We start from the raw sequence: 19,074 nt of genomic DNA on the forward strand, positions 1-19,074 counted from the left end.
AAAATGCGCTATGTAACGCGTAGTTTAATGGATGATTAATTTCCTGATTTCTGTAAAATAGTTTTGAAAGGAAGTAATGCCATCGATCCAGTGCGCTCGAACTGTTTACTGTCTCTTCTGACCTGCTAAATGGTGCCGAATTCGGATACACACATGAAAAATTTATGGCCATACTTATGTGGCACAATTTTCATGTAGCATCGGCATCGGCGCTTATTAATCGGGAGATTCGGAGATCTGTCGGCAAACCATCACGACGCTTAGAGAGCACCGACCGGCGACTCACCGAACTGTATCTTCACTATTCAGACCAGCCGCTGCCAGCCTGCCAGTTTATCGGCGCTTTCGAGCCGCCGCGTTTAACACGAATTTGGCACCATATGCCAGATCTCTTCCATAACTTTGCTGCATGAAATTTTCTCATGATAATATTCCAATCACTACAGTAAATTTACAGTGCAAACGGTATGCCATCTACCGGTATAGGGATGTATTGGATCAATTTGGATGGCTATTAATGCCCATTTTCCATGAGGTTGTGTTACATAAAGCTTCGTGCACAACTTCTGAAGATCACGAGCGACAGTAGAGATTGTGGATGTTTATCGAGGTTATATAATTTGTCGACTTCTATTAGTGTATATTCGGCATCAACCAGCGCAGGCGAATTGACATATGCGCTGGTTGATGCCGAATAAAACTAGATTATATAGTTCACGTCCTCAACGCGACACACAAGGCACATGCTGCGAGGAAACCATCTTCCTCGGCCTATTATCAACAGCTGAATCTTTCGTCTGAGTACTCCATACTTTCGCTCAGCACCGCCGCCGTCAGCGGGGTCACCCTGCCAACGTCCAGATTTCCGAGGGTAGCTGACGTCCACTTCCGGTTGCGGTAAGTAGCTGACTTGCGCGCATCCTGCCACTGGTAGCGGTGCATGACCAACAACAACCCACCACTCACTGCTATTCGTAACTCTCCAGTTAAAGAGTGCACGGAAGGGAAATGCCATGGTATAGCCGTAGTCTAGCTGAGCAGACAAGATACAGAAGAGAGTAGAGAGGTCCCACCGCGCATATGTTAAAGCCTTCGCCGATGCGATGACTGTGCAAGCAATCCGTTCTATTGCCTTGCGACCCCTTGAGTCATAAACCAAGGGGTCCCTTGAAATCGGCAATTTTAATGCCTCGTCGTTTGACCAATGACAAACGGTAAAGGCACCTCCAATATCGTTTTGGAAATTCCAACCAAACACATTTCCAACCAATAAAGTGCAGTGGTTGTGGAATGACTTTGTCACAATTAATGCTGTATACTGCATAATACTGCCATTGGATGCTAAGTGACAAGTCGCTAAGTGACAAGTCGCTAAAGTGCAGTGGTTGTGGAATGACTTTGTCACAATTAATGCTGTATACTGCATAATACTGCCATTGGATGCTAAGTGACAAGTTGGGACACAGTAGCCTTATCGCACGTGCGGGCAAGCGCGAGTGCATCCGGAAGTGTTGCGCTTTTGGCCGAAGACAGGAAACGTCGTAAGTACGCGTTTGTGGAAGAAATGGGATATCTTCTTTATCCCCTGGCGGTCGAGACCTTTGGAACCTTTGGTCCTGCATTTGCGGAGCTTATTCGTTTCGTTGGCAGAAAGATTCGCGACGTCACAGGGGAGCCCCGTTCTACTGCATTTTTAAAGCAGAGATTTAGCCTGGCTGTTGTAAAAGGAAATGCTGCTGCTGTTTTGGGCACTTTGAGTATGCGTTCTAAAATGACTGATAGCGCTAACGATTTTGGTTGTTTTTTTTAATGTTTAAATGTAAATCATTTTGCGTAGTATTCTGCGTATGCACTTTTTGTTGTATTGATGGCTTTTGCCCAATAAAGCTAGTAGTCGCTACCTGTAAGAGTATTGTACTGGTTTTCTGTATTAAATTTTAGTAATGCTATACATTTCAATAATCTTTTCAGTTGAATCGTATTAAGCACGTACTTTCCTAAAATAACTGCATCGATTAAATTTGAATTTTTGTTCGATTTGATTTTATGTTTAATAACGTTATAAAGAAAACGCAAAGCGACGGAAATACTCTCCACTGGAAAATAAATAACGGAATTTATTGTCCTTCGCTACGGAGCATTGCCCCCTTTAAGCTGAGACAGAGAAGATGGAAAAAAAAAACACACAAATTTTCATGCAGAGAAAAAGGATGTTATATGCAAGATCGAACGGATTTTACAGACATCACTTGCTGCCTATACAGTAAGTTTCAGCTGGAATTTAACGAAACAACAACGACACAAACATGTCCAGCAGCAAACTGCTTCTTAACCCACAGAGGGTGCTTCTTAATCCACGCAAGTTTCATCCAATCCACGTCGTCGAGTGCCTTCTGGAATGCACCGAGGGACTTGTAGGCTTCTGGAGGTAACGGAAGCTCATTCCACAACGTCGCAAGTTGCTCTACGTGCGATCCATGGACAGCAGTCACGGTAGTGCCACATACCGATGTTGGAGCCGGCATTATTGGGTGAGGATGGAGAGTCATATATACGCAGTGACGAGTACTACCTGCAACAGAATGAAGCGCAGCAGCCGAACCGACAAACTTTACAAAACAAAAGTTACCAAGCGGGACTTTACAAAACCATAATTTATACACAAAACCAGCGCTTTTTTTTACGGCGTAACTTGAGGCTATCCCACTTTAGTTCCTTTAAGCGTTTTTCGTAATCCGACAAATCACTTCCGAGACGAATGCTTTTAAGAAAGCGAACCTGGCATTTTTCAATGTTATCACTAGACATTATCTGTACTGGGTGGACACAGGAAGCGCAATAATCAATTACCGGTAAAACTAAAGATTCGAACAGTCGGATTTTAGCGCCGGAATGAAAAAACTTAAATAATCGATTAATGTACATAATTCTTCGGTTGCATTTGGAGAACAGTTTTTCGCAGTTTTCTTTCCAGCTTAGTTTACGATCAACCTGAACACCTAAATATTTGACAACATCACTTTTCTGAACATTACTGCCACTTATGTAGTAATTGTTACAGCTCATAATTTCGCGCCTTAAGGAAAAACAAACATGCACTGATTTTTCTGCGTTTAAGGACAGACAGTTTCCTTTTAACCAGTCACTAACACAGACGATATCCTCTTGCAGTAATTTGCAGTCGTTGTTATTAATCACGGGGCGCAAAATTACCATATCATCAGCAAACACAAAAATTTTGCTGCCGTTTTTAAGCACGGCAAGAATTGCGTTTAATACACAAATAAACAGAAGTGGACCTAGAACTGGCCCTTGAGGTACACCACTTATTACTGATAAAATGTCAGAAATAGCGTCATCTACGGTGACGCACTGAGATCTCCCTTTAAGGTAGTCATAAATTAGATGCACAATCTGGTTTGGTAGATTTAAATCTACAAGGGCTTTTACAATCGAATCGTGCGACAATTTATCAAATGCTTTTGAACAGTCTAAAAACACTGCATCAACTTCTATGCCATTTGAAATAAAATCACTAATTACCTTAGTAAAATAAACAGCTGCAATTCAGTTGACATTTTACTACGATACGCAAACTGATGATCAAACAATGCATTGCTCTCAGTCAAAAACTTACGCATCAGACTGTCCAAACACCTCTCAAAGATTTTTGACACAGGATGGAGAATAGATACAGGCCGATAGCTTACTGGTAACCGCACGTCAGATGAAGATTTAGGGATTGGCGTAATAAATGATTGTTTCCAAACAGACGGAAACTTGCTTTCATGTAACGCAGCTTCAAAAATCATTTTCAGTGGCCGAGTTATTGACATACCAGCAGTTTTTAACAACTGATTGGTAATAACGAACTTTCCGCTTGACGTTTTAGTAGATAATTTTACTAACTGTTCCAGTACGAGTAGCTCTGTTATTTCCCAAACACTTTCGTTTCGACAAATTAAGTACGATCCGGAATTATTACAATGCGATCCACACGTGGACTGTGATTCACGATACTGTAAGTTTAGAGCATTCGCCTTTTCGGTGTCAGAGACCGCGGTGCGGCCGTTGAGTAAATTTAGCGGCGGCATGCCACTGCGGTCGGAGGTAGATTTTACATATCGCCAAAATTTTGTTGGATTATTTCGGTGCGATAACGCAACATCCGTTATTTTTGAGCATTCAAATTTTTTTACTAAACGATCGCATTGCTTGGACAGAGATTTCCATTTTATTTTGAAAAAATCTTTTAGTGGCAGCTCTGCTTGACGATAAATTCTGAACGCTCGATCACGCATTTTAACTAACTTTTTGATACTAGACGGATACGTGACCTTTCCAGTTCGAATAACAACGTTACGGTATTCGAAGCAAAGACTGGCTGCTTGAATGAAAACTTGTTCGAAAACTGCTGCTCGACTGTTACTGTCATGATTGCAAAATAAAGAAGCCCAATCTGTGCGATTCAAAACATTCCAAAAATTACCAATATTATTTTTATCGATTTTCCACTTTTTTATCGTTTTATTTTTCATTCTGAATTTTTTGGTAATTAGCGTAAACTGAAAACCCACGTGGTCATTTGTGCAGGAGGGCGGAGATATTGCTTCAGCTGGTTCAAATAAACTTTTTCTATCAAGCAAACAAAGGTCAAGGCAGTTGCTCATTCTGGTAGGAAAATCTATAATCTGCACAAAACCAAACTCATTTACGGCGCGTAACAGGTCACGACTGGCGCTAGTGGATCCTGTTCCGCGTTGCCAGTCAATGTCGCGAAAATTGAAATCACCCATCAGCACAGTCTTTGAAAGCGTATTCGGAGAAAGCTTATTGCGCAGATGTTCAGTGAGCATAGGAACAGCTTTTTGGCATTTGTCAGGTGGAGCGTAGAGAACAATGAATAACCGGTTCAAAATTTTCGATTCAACAAACAGAGCTTCGACAAAGGAATTTCTAGATCATGCCGTCGATATCCTTTATAACTTTTACGAATGACAAGTGCTACACCACCACCAAACTTGCCAATTCTCGGTTTACGAAAACATTAAACGATCGTAGATCAGCGAAAAGACAATCTTCCTCGGGCTCTTCACACTGTTCGAAAGTTTCGGTTATGCCAGTAATATCAGCCGCAGAACAGAAAAGTTTTACCTGGTCAATTTTACAATTTACACTGTTAGCATTACAATAACGAATTTTTACTTTGTGAAATTTTTTGTTATTCGTAAATTTGTTTAAATTTGTCATGATTTTTGTAACAGCTGGTAAGTTAGCAAAAACCTCGTTCGTTGTCGGCTTTGAAATTATCGAGGGTGCTGCACGTTTTTTCGCTCGGTGTTAAAGAAAAACCTAGACCTTTTCAAACTTTGAAAAACTTCGCAATATTCATGATTAAAGGCCGAATGAGAATTTGTATGAGAAAGCTTACCGGCGCCTTTACAGTTCACACATACGCAATGATAGTCTAAGCTTTCTGGGCACGTATCTGTCAGATGATTTTTCGTACAGTAACCACACACGTACAGTAAAAAACACGTACAGTAAAGTTCGTACAGTAAAATCGACACCATTTTTATCCTTTAGTGATTGAAACGTTGGGAGTTTTCGGAGTTTTCGGCCCGGCTTTGAGCAAACTGGTACATTTCATGGGCCGAAAAATAGAATTCGTGAATTAACTGGAGAAGCGCGTTCTACTGCTTTTATCAAGCAAAGTTTTAGTTTGGGCCTGTTTTGGTGTCATTAAGGGAAATGCTACTGCCGTGTTAAGTACTTTGTCTTTTAACCCGCGGGGGGATAGAGATTTTGGTTGTTTTTTTAATGTTTAAATGTTAACTGTGATGTAGTGTGCCCGCGCTTGCCTTTTTGTTATTTGATGGCTACTGCCTATTAAAACGTATAACGTTATTATGAATATTAGTGCCCAGTACACGGTCTTTCATGGCGTGAAAAGGTGGTTTCTGTGATGTTGATATTCGCGGCAGCCGGCGGAATCGGTTCTGCACAGTCTATGGGTACAGAGTAGGAATACATCTTCTCGATTGTACGGCTGGTTTCTAATAAAGTCCCGAAAAGCCCACACCTCGCCCGCCCGAGTCAATGCGCTCGCCGTGCAGCAGCCGCGTGTGTTATTCGTCCACCACTGCCGGAACCAGGCCTAGACTCCAACTCTGACTCTGACTCTGATTCTGACCACTCAAACTCTGACTCTGACTACTCCAACTCTGACCTCTGACTCTGATTCTGACCACTCAAACTCTGACTCTGACCGCTCAAAGTCTGACTCTGACTCTGAAGGTTTCTTAGGTTTCTTAATAGGTTTCTTAGGTTTCTTAGGTTTCTTAGGTTTCTTAAGTCATTCTTAGGTTATTCAGTCAGAGTCAGAGTCAGAGTTTGGACAGTCAGAGTCAGACTTTGAGTAGTCAGAGTCAGAGTTTGAGCGGTCAGAGTCTGAGTCAGAGCTTGAGCGCGGGCCCCGGAACCAGGCGAAATCGCAGCCGCAATGCAGTCGCCACAGGTAATCACGGATCCGTTGATCGAGATCCTCGGCCGGCGTGTCCGAATAGATGGCGCCATGCATGTAGTAGAAATCAAACTCCGGCGCCAGCAGACGCAGATCACCCAGCGCCCCGAATGCGTCGAATTGCAGGCTACGCAGCGTGGAGTTGCTAAACAGTTATTCCCGCAGTTTCGGTAAGCGCTGGAAGTCACTCCGCTGCACAACCAGATCACTGCAGAACATTATACCAAAGTACAGGAGATTGTTCAGCCGCAAATCGTTTGCCGGCTGCGTCGCACGGACCCCCGTGCAGCCGGCCATGTCCAAGATGACAACGGTCCGCCGAATGGGCGCCACGTCGACGCATGTGACATTCCAGTCCTCACTGATGGTTAGGGTGGTGGGTCGGAGCCGTTGCTTGGCCATCTCCTGGATTTCGCGTTTCTGTGGTTCGCCACTGCAGTTTGGTTGCGGTTGTTCGCCCAATCCATCCGGAGTAAATGGATAATTCTTGAAGTTAGACAAATCCCGCTGCAGTGAGTAGCAGTTGACAATGGTGAAGATCTGGCATTCCGTCGCCGTTACCGGCTCGCTGGAAAACGTGGGGAATTCCTCATCCGCGTCCGTGGAGTGGACACAGCGGTGGCCAAACTTGTCAGGGTCTGAAAGGATTATATAAATCTGAAGCGACCTGAGAAACAGACTTCAAACTGAAATTTGAGTAGTAGTACTGTAGAGTAACCCTGCAGTTGACAGCTTTTTCGTACGATATGAGCTGTACTCGTACGGCAGTGTAGTACTGGCAAACGTTCAGCTGGCTCAGAGCCGACTGCACTGCACTCACTAGGCAGGCAGCACATGTGAATCGTGCATGTGTTCGTACAGCGTACGTCTCTCTCAGCTGTTAAAAAAGCTGTCAAGTGCAGGGTTACTCTACAAGTAACTCACGCAGGTCTTCGTTAGCGGAAAAAAACTTCCATCGTAAAGTCAACAGTAGCCGATCCGTTGGGAAACGACGCCGTGGCACAGTCTATGGGCACAAAGACGTCCCGTTTGCCCAGGTCTTCGTTCTTCCAGGAATCGTACTCGATGCGATAGACAGCGCTTTCAGAAGCTTGTTGCAACAAGCCGCTGACGCGCCACCAACGTCTGAACGGCTCGAACTCGGGGCCACAGTGTGGCCGCATCAGATACGCTTGTACGTCTTCCGGGAAGAGTTCCTTTTGACTGAGGCCACGCTCCAGCGAGAGCAGTCGCAATCCGGGCAAATCAGCGAAAGTGCCGGCTTCGAGGGACTCCAGCGTGCTGTTGACGAACTGGACCAGGCGCAGTTTGCTCGACCGCCAAAAGTCCGCTCGGCGCACGTCCAGCGCGCGGCAGTTATGTGCGGCAAACTCCAGCAAATGCGGCAGGCGCAGTTGAGCCAGCTTGTCCGAGGCGCGCGACGAACGACAGTTGCGCAAGTGGAATAGCACGGTCTGCTCGCGGACCGGTGCCAGGTTGTCGAAAGTTATTTGCGGTCCGTCGTTCAGACTGATGGAAACCGCCTTCAGGGGCGGTTGCGACAGCGCTATCGCTAATGTGTGTACTTCCTCGTTTGTCGCATTTTCACTGCAGTTAACAGCCAGACCGTGGTTTTGGGCGCAGGCCAACGAGTTGCCGACGCTGATGCGCCCTCCGGTTAGCTGTGAACTGCAGCTCGCACTGGTCGCGCGTCATTAGCTCAGTGTCGAAGTCCGGCAGCGGCGAAAACATACCGACATCTCCATTGTTCAATTCATCGCCTGCAAAACGGAATAAACGCTTTGCCTTACTGAAATTACCAATTAAAGAAAACGTGTATTCTGCACTTCAGTTAGCTGATCGAAAATGAAATTAAGAATTTATGTTTACTGATACTCTTACTTTACAATTTTTACATTGTGCAGTATGCACTGATGGCGATTGAAGAGTCAATCCTGTTTATAAAATTAAAGATTACTGTAACTTTTCCTTCACAAAATTTCAACTTCAAAGCTGTTATTTTGGACTGCTTTACCTCTGCTTTTTCCCGCTGTGGAGAGAAATAAAGCCAGTAGAGCTGCGCACGTATTCACCTTCGCTGATGGATACATAGTGAATTTATGGACTTTTGTTCGAAGTTGCGGGCTACCGCGTAGTAAACGTTAGCCACGAGTTACGGAGTACGTTGCTCTGCTAACGCACACTATGAAATCTTTATGCAAAGGCGGTGAGAAATTTCGGTTACATTTCAACTTTCCAGTCGGCTGCCTACATAATTACCACTTAGCTGAATTTATGAGATACGCTTTCGCAGCAATTGCTTTTTCTCGAAACCGTACTAAAGCAGTGCTGATTCACGCATCAGTGCTGCCATTAGGCGTCAGAATTTTGACGAAGTCCGCGAAAAGACGGAATTGAATGTGCCTCTTTCTGCGTTATGCAGACATGGACTAATATTTGGAGCCCGAAGGCTCATCCGGATAACAACTCGTTTTCAGTCATAGCATATGATGCTGTTACGCGAATAAAGTTAATCGATCGAGCTTCCTGGCGCTGGTTGGCGGTACCGAATTAATCAAACTGTTATGACTTTGTACTCGTATACCCATCATGCGAACGACATTATTGTTTACATTATTTGTGAACAAAATGTACTTTGCTGCACGTAGATGGTTTTCGTTACAATGTTCCCGTAACTACAGTGATTGTACAAAACAAGCAGTGCATTTATTGGTTGGCTGTTAATGACGACTTTCTAAAAGGTTCCGCTAAAAACAGGCTCAGTACAATACACTCCTTACATCACGAATGACAACAGAGATTTCGGATGGATTTCTAATGTGTAAATTTGTTAAATCTGCGCAGGCGAATTGATATGTGTGCTGACTGATGCCGAATAAAACTAGATTTATACAACGACTGCAACGCAGTACGAGGAAACCGTCATATTTGGATTGTTATTAACAGCCGAATCATTCATCCGAGCGATCCATGCTTTCGCTCAGCACCGCCGCCGTCAGCGTGGTCACCTTGCTGACGTCCAGACTGCCCAGAGTAGCCGACGTCCACTTCCGGTTGCGGTAGGTAGTGGACTTGCGCGGGTCCAGCCACTGGTAGCGGCGCATGACCTAAACAATCCACTGTTAACTGTTCTTCGTACTCTGCAGTTGAAGAGCGCACAAAAAGGAAATGCCAAGGTGAAGGTACAATACTAGGCAGCTTCCAGGCATGTGCACCCGGTACAGAACACCAAATTGATGTACTCGTACAATCAGTACAAGCACACAAACGTTTGTTTTTACAGACTACTTTGCATTGTTCAGTCACATTTTATAACCAAGTGACTGGAAAGTGGAAACATTCGCGTTTAAAGTTTAAATGCATTCAGGTGTACCAAAAGTCTCATCATGGGCCAAACGTTTCTTGCTTTTACACCCAGTCAGCGTTCCACCAGTTTTTTCAAGTCTAAATTTCTAACATCGCCCAAAAGGTTTCCTTTTCTCTGAAATATTAGGTCTGCGTTCGACCGTTGTATTTGTTGAGTTTAAATCGAGAACATTTTGCGTTAATTAATAATTTTTTGCACCACCAAATGCTGACCTCGATAATCCACTTGATGTCCTTGGTTCGCTGCTGCGCAACGCAGTCGGCAACCCAAGCCGCCAGTGCCGTCCGGTACAGCGGTTTCTTCAGGACGAGATTCTGCTCCACCAGCTCCCACAGCTCCTCCTGGCGCTCCCCTTCCGTCTGGCCGCGGACGGCATGGTGCGCGATCGCCGCTGTAATGTTCTCATCCCCCAAGCGACACTGTCGCCACAGGATGCGGCCGCGCGACCCATCCGGCACGACCTGTTGAGCCATGCAGTGGACAGCACTGTCCACATAGCCGTGCTCTTCGCTGAAATTGCACTTGTACAACACCACCACTGACAAGTTGCCCGCACGTTGGAACATGCCCCAAATCAGGTTGGTCAATTCGGAGAATTCGTACAGCTCGATGCCCGTGAACACCTATAGGGCGGAACACATGTTTGGGAATTACCTATCTTTACTAAAATTTAGGGACATTTTGTAATGGACCGAAGCGAAGCGGAGATGCTCTATGCTCAAGAAAACGTGGCTTTCGTCGGTGGCGAAAGACTAAGAATATTAATAACCGTCGGTTCGAATCACAAGTGGGATTCGTGCACAATTGAAATTTGACTCCTTGGAACGGAAATTGTGGCTAAGTCTTACACCGTCAAAAATCGATGGCACATTTTTTCGGGTCCAAAAACTGATTTTTCTCAAAACCAACTTCAGGTCCAGTTTTCTCGCTTCACTTTCAGTACTAACCAACCTTGAACTAGCGCCTCGGGGTTTTGTCTGTTCATTGAATAAACGAAACTTACCGCTATTTTCGTGGCGCTATTGAAACTTTTCAGCACAGAGACAGTTATCCAGTACAGTGAATGATCGTAATGTAGCACCCCGTCGTAATCCGCTGGCGTGTTGGAGACGCGCACCTCGGGGAAGTAGGCGTCGGTGGTGAGGAGAGCGTTCCACACGTCACACACCCGCCGACACCGGAAGCGCCCGATGGAGTCCAGGGCGCGGAAGACCTCCAGCAGTAGCTCCACCGGCAGCGGCAGACTCCCGGGCTGGCTGCCGGGAATCTTTCGTTTTCGCTGCGGAGCGCTCTCGGCCTCCTGCTGGCGCAGCAACCATTTCCAGGTTATGGTGGTGCGACCCAGCTCGTCGTTGTGCTTCACGGTGTTCTTATACTCGTCCTCCTGCATCAACGAACATCCATTTAAATATTGATCGTTTAAACGTATATACAGTAAGTAAATTTTACGCGAGGGAACTTTTTTATTATAAACGCTCTAATAGGCTGTAGCCTGTAGCCAATAAAATAGAAAAAAATCCCAAACGCGGGCATGTTACTCCACAATTAAATTTAAACACTTTCACATTAAATTTAAACCGCTGAAGGATTAAGAACAACGACAATCTCTCTGTAATAGTGAGTCAGCGATATCCGCCTGGGGAAGCAATAAAACGCATTTAATCAAGGGAGCAGACAGAAATTCGTTAGACACACGCTCTGTCTAAGCAGTCTAACTTTGTACTTTTGATTAAAAGCGGTGCCCGTTTTACGGTTTACGGCGGATACCGCAGACTCACTAATATTTGAGTGCGAATTATTAATATTATTATTAATTTTCCTACTTATTAGTTATTACCATTGATTCCGAATTATTTATAAATATCTACGTTCATTTTATTACTAAATAGGTAATACTGATTATGAATTATTATTTTTTAATGATTATAAATATTAATAACGAATTGTATTATTGCTTAATTACGAGCGACAATAATTTTAAACATGAACGTACCACTTGTTGAGCCGTTACTCGCGTTTCAGATTTCCACTGGAGATAGCGCAGCGTCTTGCTGAGCACCGCGGTGCACTGCACGTGGAAGCGCTGGTTGACTTCGTACTGGAAGATCTCCCGGACCGCGGCGGACGCCTCCGACCAGTAGCCCGCCGGCAACGCACAGCGCCGAACCACAAAATCATCCTTCTTCACCCGCCGCTCCTGGAGCCCGGCGTCCGTGGGCGGTGCGCGTACTTGTCCGTCGGGAACCAGTTCCTTGACGGTCCCATAGGGAGTTGCACTTGCACGCCTTCCACATAGCCACAACCGATCGATCCCATGGCCACCGACTGCCCGGCATACCACACCCAGGCGCCGTCCGCCGGGCGCCGCAGCAGCACCTGCAACGGCTCGCCGTCCCGTTGCGGGCTCCATCTCTGCTTGGAACTGCAGCAGAAAATGCGCCCGTACTCGATGAACTGCGCGCGCTGTCCCGCACAGCGGAAATCGACGATCAGGCCGCCCGGCGCCACGTTGATGACGGCGCCGTGCTGCAGCTGGCCGTCGTCGAACAGGACGTCCACGGCGTTCCAGTCGCACAGCCGTTGCATCTCGTCTCCGTACACGAACATCGCGGATTACTCGCTGGGCACGCGACCCACAGGCGTCGCGATACAAGTCGTAAAACTCTCGGCGCCACAGAGGAGGGTTACTCTAGTGCCTTTATTTCAATAAAACAGGAATATAAATTATTTTAAATCAGGGGTTTTGAGAAGATTGTCATTTGCTACTAATGAGTGCAGCGAAAAGATTGCAATTAAAACTGATATGCAACGTCCACCACCATTATTTTATTACCAACCATCCGCGTTTCTTAACGTACCTGTCGTTCAGGGCGGCCACAACTTTTGTTATTTGACGGCTTCTTCTCTTCTGCCCAAAGATTAGTACTGTACTTGAAGTAATTGCTCTTTATTGGGTTATTCGAATTAACAATAATTGTCAAACACATAATCACGCGTTACATAATTTCAATACATAATACACTTCATCCAACCTCTTACCGATACAAAACGTTTCCTGAACACAAGCAGCATAACCCCGCATCAGAGCAACACTAATTCTCTGCTTCAGGAACTGGGTGGACCTTTTTACATGTGTCCGCTCAAAAAGCATCTTACCAAGCACTGAAGTATACTGATCTTAGACTTTGATTCTTTACTCCATACGCCCATTGTTTCAAAAACCGTAGCGGAAAAAATAAAACGGTCACGCCAAAACACGCCGTGCTTGTTGTTTGTCTTTGCCTCTGCCATGGCGGCGGCTGCGCCGGCTTCCTGGAGTGTCTTCGGAATGTAGCTGGTGGCCATGGTATCTGGGCAGCTGACGTCCCACACCCTGACTGAAAGGAACCGTGGTCATGCCGTCCGGCCTTTTCTGGGTATCGCGATAAAGGCCTGATGGCTCGAGCACAGAAGGGATACTGGCTGACCCACACGCGCGGTGGATCACATCTCTGACTTCGTTATGCGGGAAAGTTCGACACATACTGGGGCGCCGATTCGCTGAGCAATCGATAGCCTGACTTCGGTACTGGACAACATAGTGCCGAGGCTTGCCACTGGGACCGCGTTCAGCCACAGTCCAGCTTGGGGTTGAGAAACAGCTAGAAGCCGGGCCTTATGGTTAACCGAGTTGGTTTCCTGTACTACTGCATCTTTCTGGAGGAGGACAACCGGAATGTTCCAAGCACGCTGTGAAGCGCGCAAATTTTCAGCAGGAAGTTCGGATGGTCCCATTGATATCCACGCTTGTTCCACACTTGCCGCATATGTTTCGTTCTGCTTGGCGCTCATTTGTTCAACCAACGGGCGCACCGAGTTGACCGAGGCGAGGAATGCCGAAGGGGCTAGTCTTTCGGTGCGTCTGATGCCTAAGCCGCCAATTCTTACCGGCAAAGATGCCTGTTTCCAGATTTCGTTGGTCATTTTTACGTTTGAAATTTCCTCCAGACTTCTGCATACCGATGACTCAAATTTTATTAGAATTTCCGGAAATTTAAACGCATCGCTCGTACGCAAAAGGTGCATCAGTTTGGGGACGGACAGGCAGTTCTTGAGCAAGAAAAATGCCTGATGAGACGGTAGAAGTGGCAGACAAAAAATCATTATGTTCACCATACTGATCTTGTCTTCTAACAATGGGCCGACCGATTCAGTGGTACTTCCCGCGCCAAGTAGAATAACGTCTTTCTTATAAGGCGCTTCATACCTGGACAACGCTGGATAAGAACGGCATCAGCTTCTGCGCGCTGTTTTGGACTTCCACCAAAAATGTAGTACTCGCACTACTCCACGTTGAGTTGCAGTCCCATTTCAGCTGACTTCACTCGATCCATATCGTCATCCGCATACAACGTCGACTTCATCTCCAAATGTCATGTCGTCTAAAAACGCAACTTTCAACACCGATTTTAAGGCTTTTGCTACTGGTAGCGTAACGCGGCCGAATACCAAGGGTGCCGACGGATTGGCCTGATGGAGCCCTTCTTCTGACTGGATGATATATTCCCCAAACGCTAAGGATGTCAGCCTTCCATAGCACTGAAGGAAATACGAAAAATATTCTGGCACACTTTTCACCATTTCCAAAATCTTGTGTCGATACACACAGTTGAATGCGTTAGCAAAATCCAGCTTTATAAGTACACGGCATTCACCTTCTTGGTTAAGAAACATGCGTGTCGCGTGTAAGGCAGCCTCGGCTCCTCCTTTCACACCAAAGCCGACTGATATGGGAACAGCTTTTCTACCATACGTTGTTTCATTCTGCGACTAATGATTTTCGATGCGATGCGGCGGATGGTATTGCCAGCAGCTATGGGACGGATTCCGCCATTCGGCTTTTGAAGACCAGTGAGAGTTGCGCCATAAAGGGAAGGGATAATTTCGACAGGTACACCCCCCGAGATCATCTTCGTAACGGCACCAGCAAGTCCTAAGGATAGCCTTCTGTCATGCTCATTCGTTCCGTGTCCTAGCAAGTCTTTCAAGTGTTGAGGGCGCATACCAAACAGACCTCCTGAGGATCCATGTGGAAACGAACGGACGGCATCGAGTATTTCGTCAGCGGTAATTTCAGAGACCAAGAACTGAGCTTGGGGCTTGTCAACTGGTGTCGCATGGGCACACCCCAGGATGCTTCTCTTGCAACAATGACACCGATTCTGGGGATGGACGGATAATGTTATCCGTGGAGCAGAGGGCTTTTACTGCTGCCGAAATAGCACATTCCTGGAACTTGCTATGGCTTCGTTGGGATTGGGTGCGGCATGGCGGGGAGGGTTGCAAAGAAGCGGAGCCGCGCCACGGCCATTGAGATTCAGCCGTATCACGGCCGTTACAGACAAGTCCGTTTTCTCTGCTGGCAGGCGAAAAATTTCGAACCCAAAGGTACTCAGCTTCATCCATGCCACCGGTGTGTTGTCTGTACAGCATTCGTTTCTAGTGTTTGGGCATGATTTTCAGACGGCACGATAACGGGAATAAAAGTTTTCACAACGGGGAAAATACTTCGTTCTTTTCTTGCTTGGGTTTTAAGATAAGTCGATTTCTTACGATGTAAATCCAGACGGTTAAAAAGCTCCCCACAATCTGGGCAGGCAACTGGTTGTTTTGCTTGTCGGGATCGTGCAGGAGCGTATGTTGCGCTCGATGAGCGAGAAACGGTGTTAGTCTCCATAATTCAGCAACGGAAAATATTGTGAAGAGGCAAAAAGAAACGAAATTTACGTCGGTAACGGTCGTGGGCGCTGGGTACTGCGGGACAGCTGCCACGTCAGCTCGCTGGATATCTTTCCAGCTACGTCCCGCAGCCACCCTCCATACTGGATGATGGGAAATTTACCATCCAGGAATCGAAAAATGTTCACGTAGAAAGATAATCTTCACGTTCACAAAGAAGAAGGTGTTCAGTTACTTACATCCTCACTGGATGGAGTTTTCAATTAACATTCAAAAAGCAACGAGTATTTCCTAATTCCTGCATGGCGAATTTTTATCGATACGAGGCAAGCGGCAACTGTTTTCCTTCGCATTAGCACAAGAGACTTTGCTATAACTTTGCCGTGTGAACTGTGAAGGCGCACAGGCGATATTTTGATGCTATCGGAACTAAAATCTCGTCGTGATAAAATCTTTTCTCCGTTCTCCTCTCTGCACTATTAATCAATCTGTAGATATGGCACGTTTCGTACCACTCCATAAAACCGGCCATATCATTTCTTCACAGTAGTCTACGTATTCCTCCTGTATTCTTGTTGTATTCGCCCCGTATTCCTCCCTGTGCCAACCGAATGATTTCTGTATTCGCTAAGTGGGCTGCCGTATTCCTGCGTATTCCCCCTGAATTCTTGCTGTATTCGCCCCGTATTCCTCCCTGTGCCGACCGTATGATTTCTGTATTCCTACCGTATGATTTCTGCTAAGTGGGCTGCCGTATTCCTACGAATTCCCCCTGTATTCTTGTTGTATTCGCCCCGTATTCCCCCCTGTGCCAACCGAATGATTTCTGTATTCGCTAAGTGGGCTGCCGTATTCCCACGTATTCCCCCTGTATTCTTGCTGTATTCGCCCCGTATTCCTCCCTGTGCCGACCGTATGATGTCTGTATTCGCTAAGTGGGCTGCCGTATTTATTCCGCGTCCGATCACTTCGGCCGCGTTACATTTCGGCCGCACAGGTTCATTTCGGCCAACGTTCATTTCGGCCGTGGCTCACTTCGGCCAACACTCATTTCGGCCAACACTCATTTCGGCCAACGCTCATTTCGGCAACTGGATATGTCGGCCATCTTAGGCTCTCTTAGGTTTCGTAGGTTTTCTTAGGTCTTCTTCTGTTTTCTTAGGTTTTCTTACGTTTTCTTAGGGTTCTTAGGTTTGTTATGGTTTCCTAGGTTTCTTAGGTTTTCTTATGTTGCTTAAGTTTGTATGGTTTCTTCAGATTCTTAGGTTTCTTAGGTTTCTTAAGTTTCCTGGGTTTCTTAGGTTTTCTTATGTTTTCTTATGTTTCTTAGGTTATGAACTTATATATTTGGCTTTCTTAGGTTTTCGTATTTATTCTTCGGTTATTCTCAGATGTTTTAAGATCTGATAATTTCTTTACCTTTTTTTATGTTTTTCTGGGTGTCGTGCGGTTACCTCACCCGGGACGTTAGTCTTCGTGTGATCGATCTTATGACGGTCGACGATCTGTTAATAAGAACACTTGGAAAAGAGAGACATGATGGTGCATTGGTGACAGTAGCACTTCCAAAATTGTTTGAAAAACAGTGCGTGCAAGATGAAGTAGAAATAGAAGAAAAGTTCGTGCTAACGATAATTATTCAGTTATTTTTACCCTGCAGAATATAAGGGACCATCCATAAATTACGTACGCAGAAAACCACGGTTTTTTCACCCCTCCCTCCCCCTTCGTAGCGGTCCGTCACGTTTGCTTGACCCCTCCCCCCTGGTTCGTTCAATCGTAATACATGGAGCGGACCCCCCCTCCCCCCTGGGTTCGCCGAGGCCGTCACAGCTTGTCACATTTTTTGGACCCCTCCCTCCCTGGTTCGCTGCGTACGTAATTTATGGATCGCCCCTAAGTTTAGGCAAGGCCTATTTTCGCCGAAATGTACGAGTACTTCACCCGAAGTGAATTGTGGCCGAAATGAATGACGGCCGAAATGAATGGCGGCCGAAGTAAGTGGCGGCCGAAGTGAGTGGCGGCCGAAAAACTTTGGCCGAAATGAGCGCGGCCGAAATGAAAACGGCCGAAGTGATCGGTAGCCGCCGTATTCCTACGTATTCCCCCTTCATTCGTGCTGTATTCGCCCCGTATTCCTCCCTGTGCCGACCGTATGATTTCTGTATTCGCTAAGTGGGCTGCCGTATTCCTACGTATTCCGCCTGTATTCTGCCCGAATTCAAAGCGTATTCTAAGTTTTCTAATTCGGAAACCAAAGAATACATTGGGAATACAGGCGGAACACGGGAGAATACGGGGACACACTAAAGAAGACAGCAGTCATATTTAAATTAAAGATATATAATGGAAAATCCCTCGCGAATACAGTAAGAATACAGGCAGAATACGGATGGAATACGTGGGAATACAGCTAAAGAGTAAAGGCACGAGTATCTTGATCATAGTGGCGAGATTAATATATCTGTGGAGTGTGTCCGTATTCCGACGTATTCTACCTGTATTCTGCTGTATCCCTAAAGTATTCCCTAACTGGCTTATCTAACCTCTGTGGCTACTGTCTACTTGCAGCATAGTAGCGCATTCCCACGTATTCAGTCAGTATTCACCACGTATTCCCTGCTGTTCTAGTTAAAAACCTAAGAAACCGAAGAATACATTGTCAACACGGACAGCATACGGGTAGAATACGTGGGAATACGGTAGTATCCAGCAGAGGAAACGTAGTCAGACGTACTTGCATAAGCTAAATAATGGAGAACATAACGTGAATACAGACAGAATACGTGTGCATAGGAATACGTGGAATACAATCAACAAAAAAAGGGGCCGATTTTATGAAGTGGTACGAAATGGGCCATAGGTGGTAAAATTGCTGATTTTTCACTTATTATGAAAATGAATTTTTGGGCAATAGCCGCCATAACAACAAAGTGCAAGCGCGGGCACTACTTTACAGTTAAAATTTAAACATTAAAAAACAACCAAAATCTCTATCCGCCCGCGGGTTAAAGGCAACGTACTTGACACAGCAGTAGCATTTCCCTTAATGACAGCCAAACTAAAACGTTGCTTCATAAAAGCAGTAGAACGCTTCTCCAGTTAATTCACGAGTTTTACGGCCCATAAAATGTCAAATTCACTTAAAGCTAGGTCAAAGACACCGAACGTTTCAACAACTAAGGGATAGAAAAGGTGTCTACTTTCCAGTGGAGAGTACTTCGTCGCTTCTCATTTTCTGCCAGGTGAGCCACACTTCCTGCCTTCTTCGAACTTCCGTGAACATGGGAATCGGCTACTGTACACCAACTTGTGACATCCCATACAACAGACTTTCCTTGACGGACTGGAATAAGGGTCATGCCGTCAGGTCGAATCGCCACTTGGTGATAGGCCTGTCGGTTCCAGTTGACATGGGAATTCTGCACTCTCGCAACAGTTTTGGCGATACTGTTCATTTCTCTAT

The 19,074-nt window shown here is 45.7% G+C and overlaps 2 protein-coding genes and 1 long non-coding RNA gene across 3 annotated transcripts; 1 reads left to right on the forward strand and 2 right to left on the reverse strand.

Annotated features, from left to right (window-relative positions):
- Positions 1 to 6,760: 6,760 nt before the first annotated feature.
- On the reverse strand, positions 6,761 to 8,268 carry LOC129596588 (uncharacterized). Its single transcript, XM_055493915.1, has 3 exons — positions 8,261 to 8,268; positions 7,448 to 8,203; positions 6,761 to 7,161 (listed from the first exon to the last, which is right to left on the reverse strand). Exons 1-2 carry the CDS (start codon positions 8,266 to 8,268, stop codon positions 7,459 to 7,461), a joined length of 753 nt encoding a protein of 250 aa, XP_055349890.1. The 3' UTR covers positions 6,761 to 7,161; positions 7,448 to 7,458.
- An 800-nt stretch (positions 8,269 to 9,068) lies between these two features.
- On the forward strand, positions 9,069 to 11,349 carry LOC129596567 (uncharacterized). Its single transcript, XR_008691455.1, has 3 exons — positions 9,069 to 9,582; positions 9,670 to 10,468; positions 10,565 to 11,349. It is a non-coding gene; the product is annotated as an uncharacterized LOC129596567 (long non-coding RNA).
- Positions 9,230 to 12,647, reverse strand: LOC129596566 (uncharacterized). Its single transcript, XM_055493893.1, has 4 exons — positions 11,884 to 12,647; positions 10,894 to 11,274; positions 10,103 to 10,513; positions 9,230 to 9,630 (listed from the first exon to the last, which is right to left on the reverse strand). Exons 1-4 carry the CDS (start codon positions 12,298 to 12,300, stop codon positions 9,475 to 9,477), a joined length of 1,365 nt encoding a protein of 454 aa, XP_055349868.1. The 5' UTR covers positions 12,301 to 12,647; the 3' UTR covers positions 9,230 to 9,474.
- Positions 12,648 to 19,074: the final 6,427 nt, after the last annotated feature.

The sequence above is a fragment of the Paramacrobiotus metropolitanus genome, unplaced genomic scaffold, assembly GCF_019649055.1.
Source record: "Paramacrobiotus metropolitanus isolate TYO unplaced genomic scaffold, Prichtersi_v1.0 Parri_scaffold0000092, whole genome shotgun sequence".
In the NCBI taxonomy this organism is placed as follows: domain Eukaryota; kingdom Metazoa; phylum Tardigrada; class Eutardigrada; order Parachela; family Macrobiotidae; genus Paramacrobiotus; species Paramacrobiotus metropolitanus.

Excerpts from the sequence above, each read along its gene's own strand:
- LOC129596566 (XM_055493893.1), bottom strand. The coding sequence starts at position 12,300 with ATGGAGCCCGCAACGGGACGGCGAGCCGTTGCAGGTGCTGCTGCGGCG. Across the intron at positions 10,514-10,893 it reads ATAGCGCCACGAAAATAGCG|GTGTTCACGGGCATCGAGCT; the intron begins GTAAGTTTCGTT and ends TCCGCCCTATAG. Across the intron at positions 9,631-10,102 it reads ACATCAAGTGGATTATCGAG|GTCATGCGCCGCTACCAGTG; the intron begins GTCAGCATTTGG and ends TGGATTGTTTAG.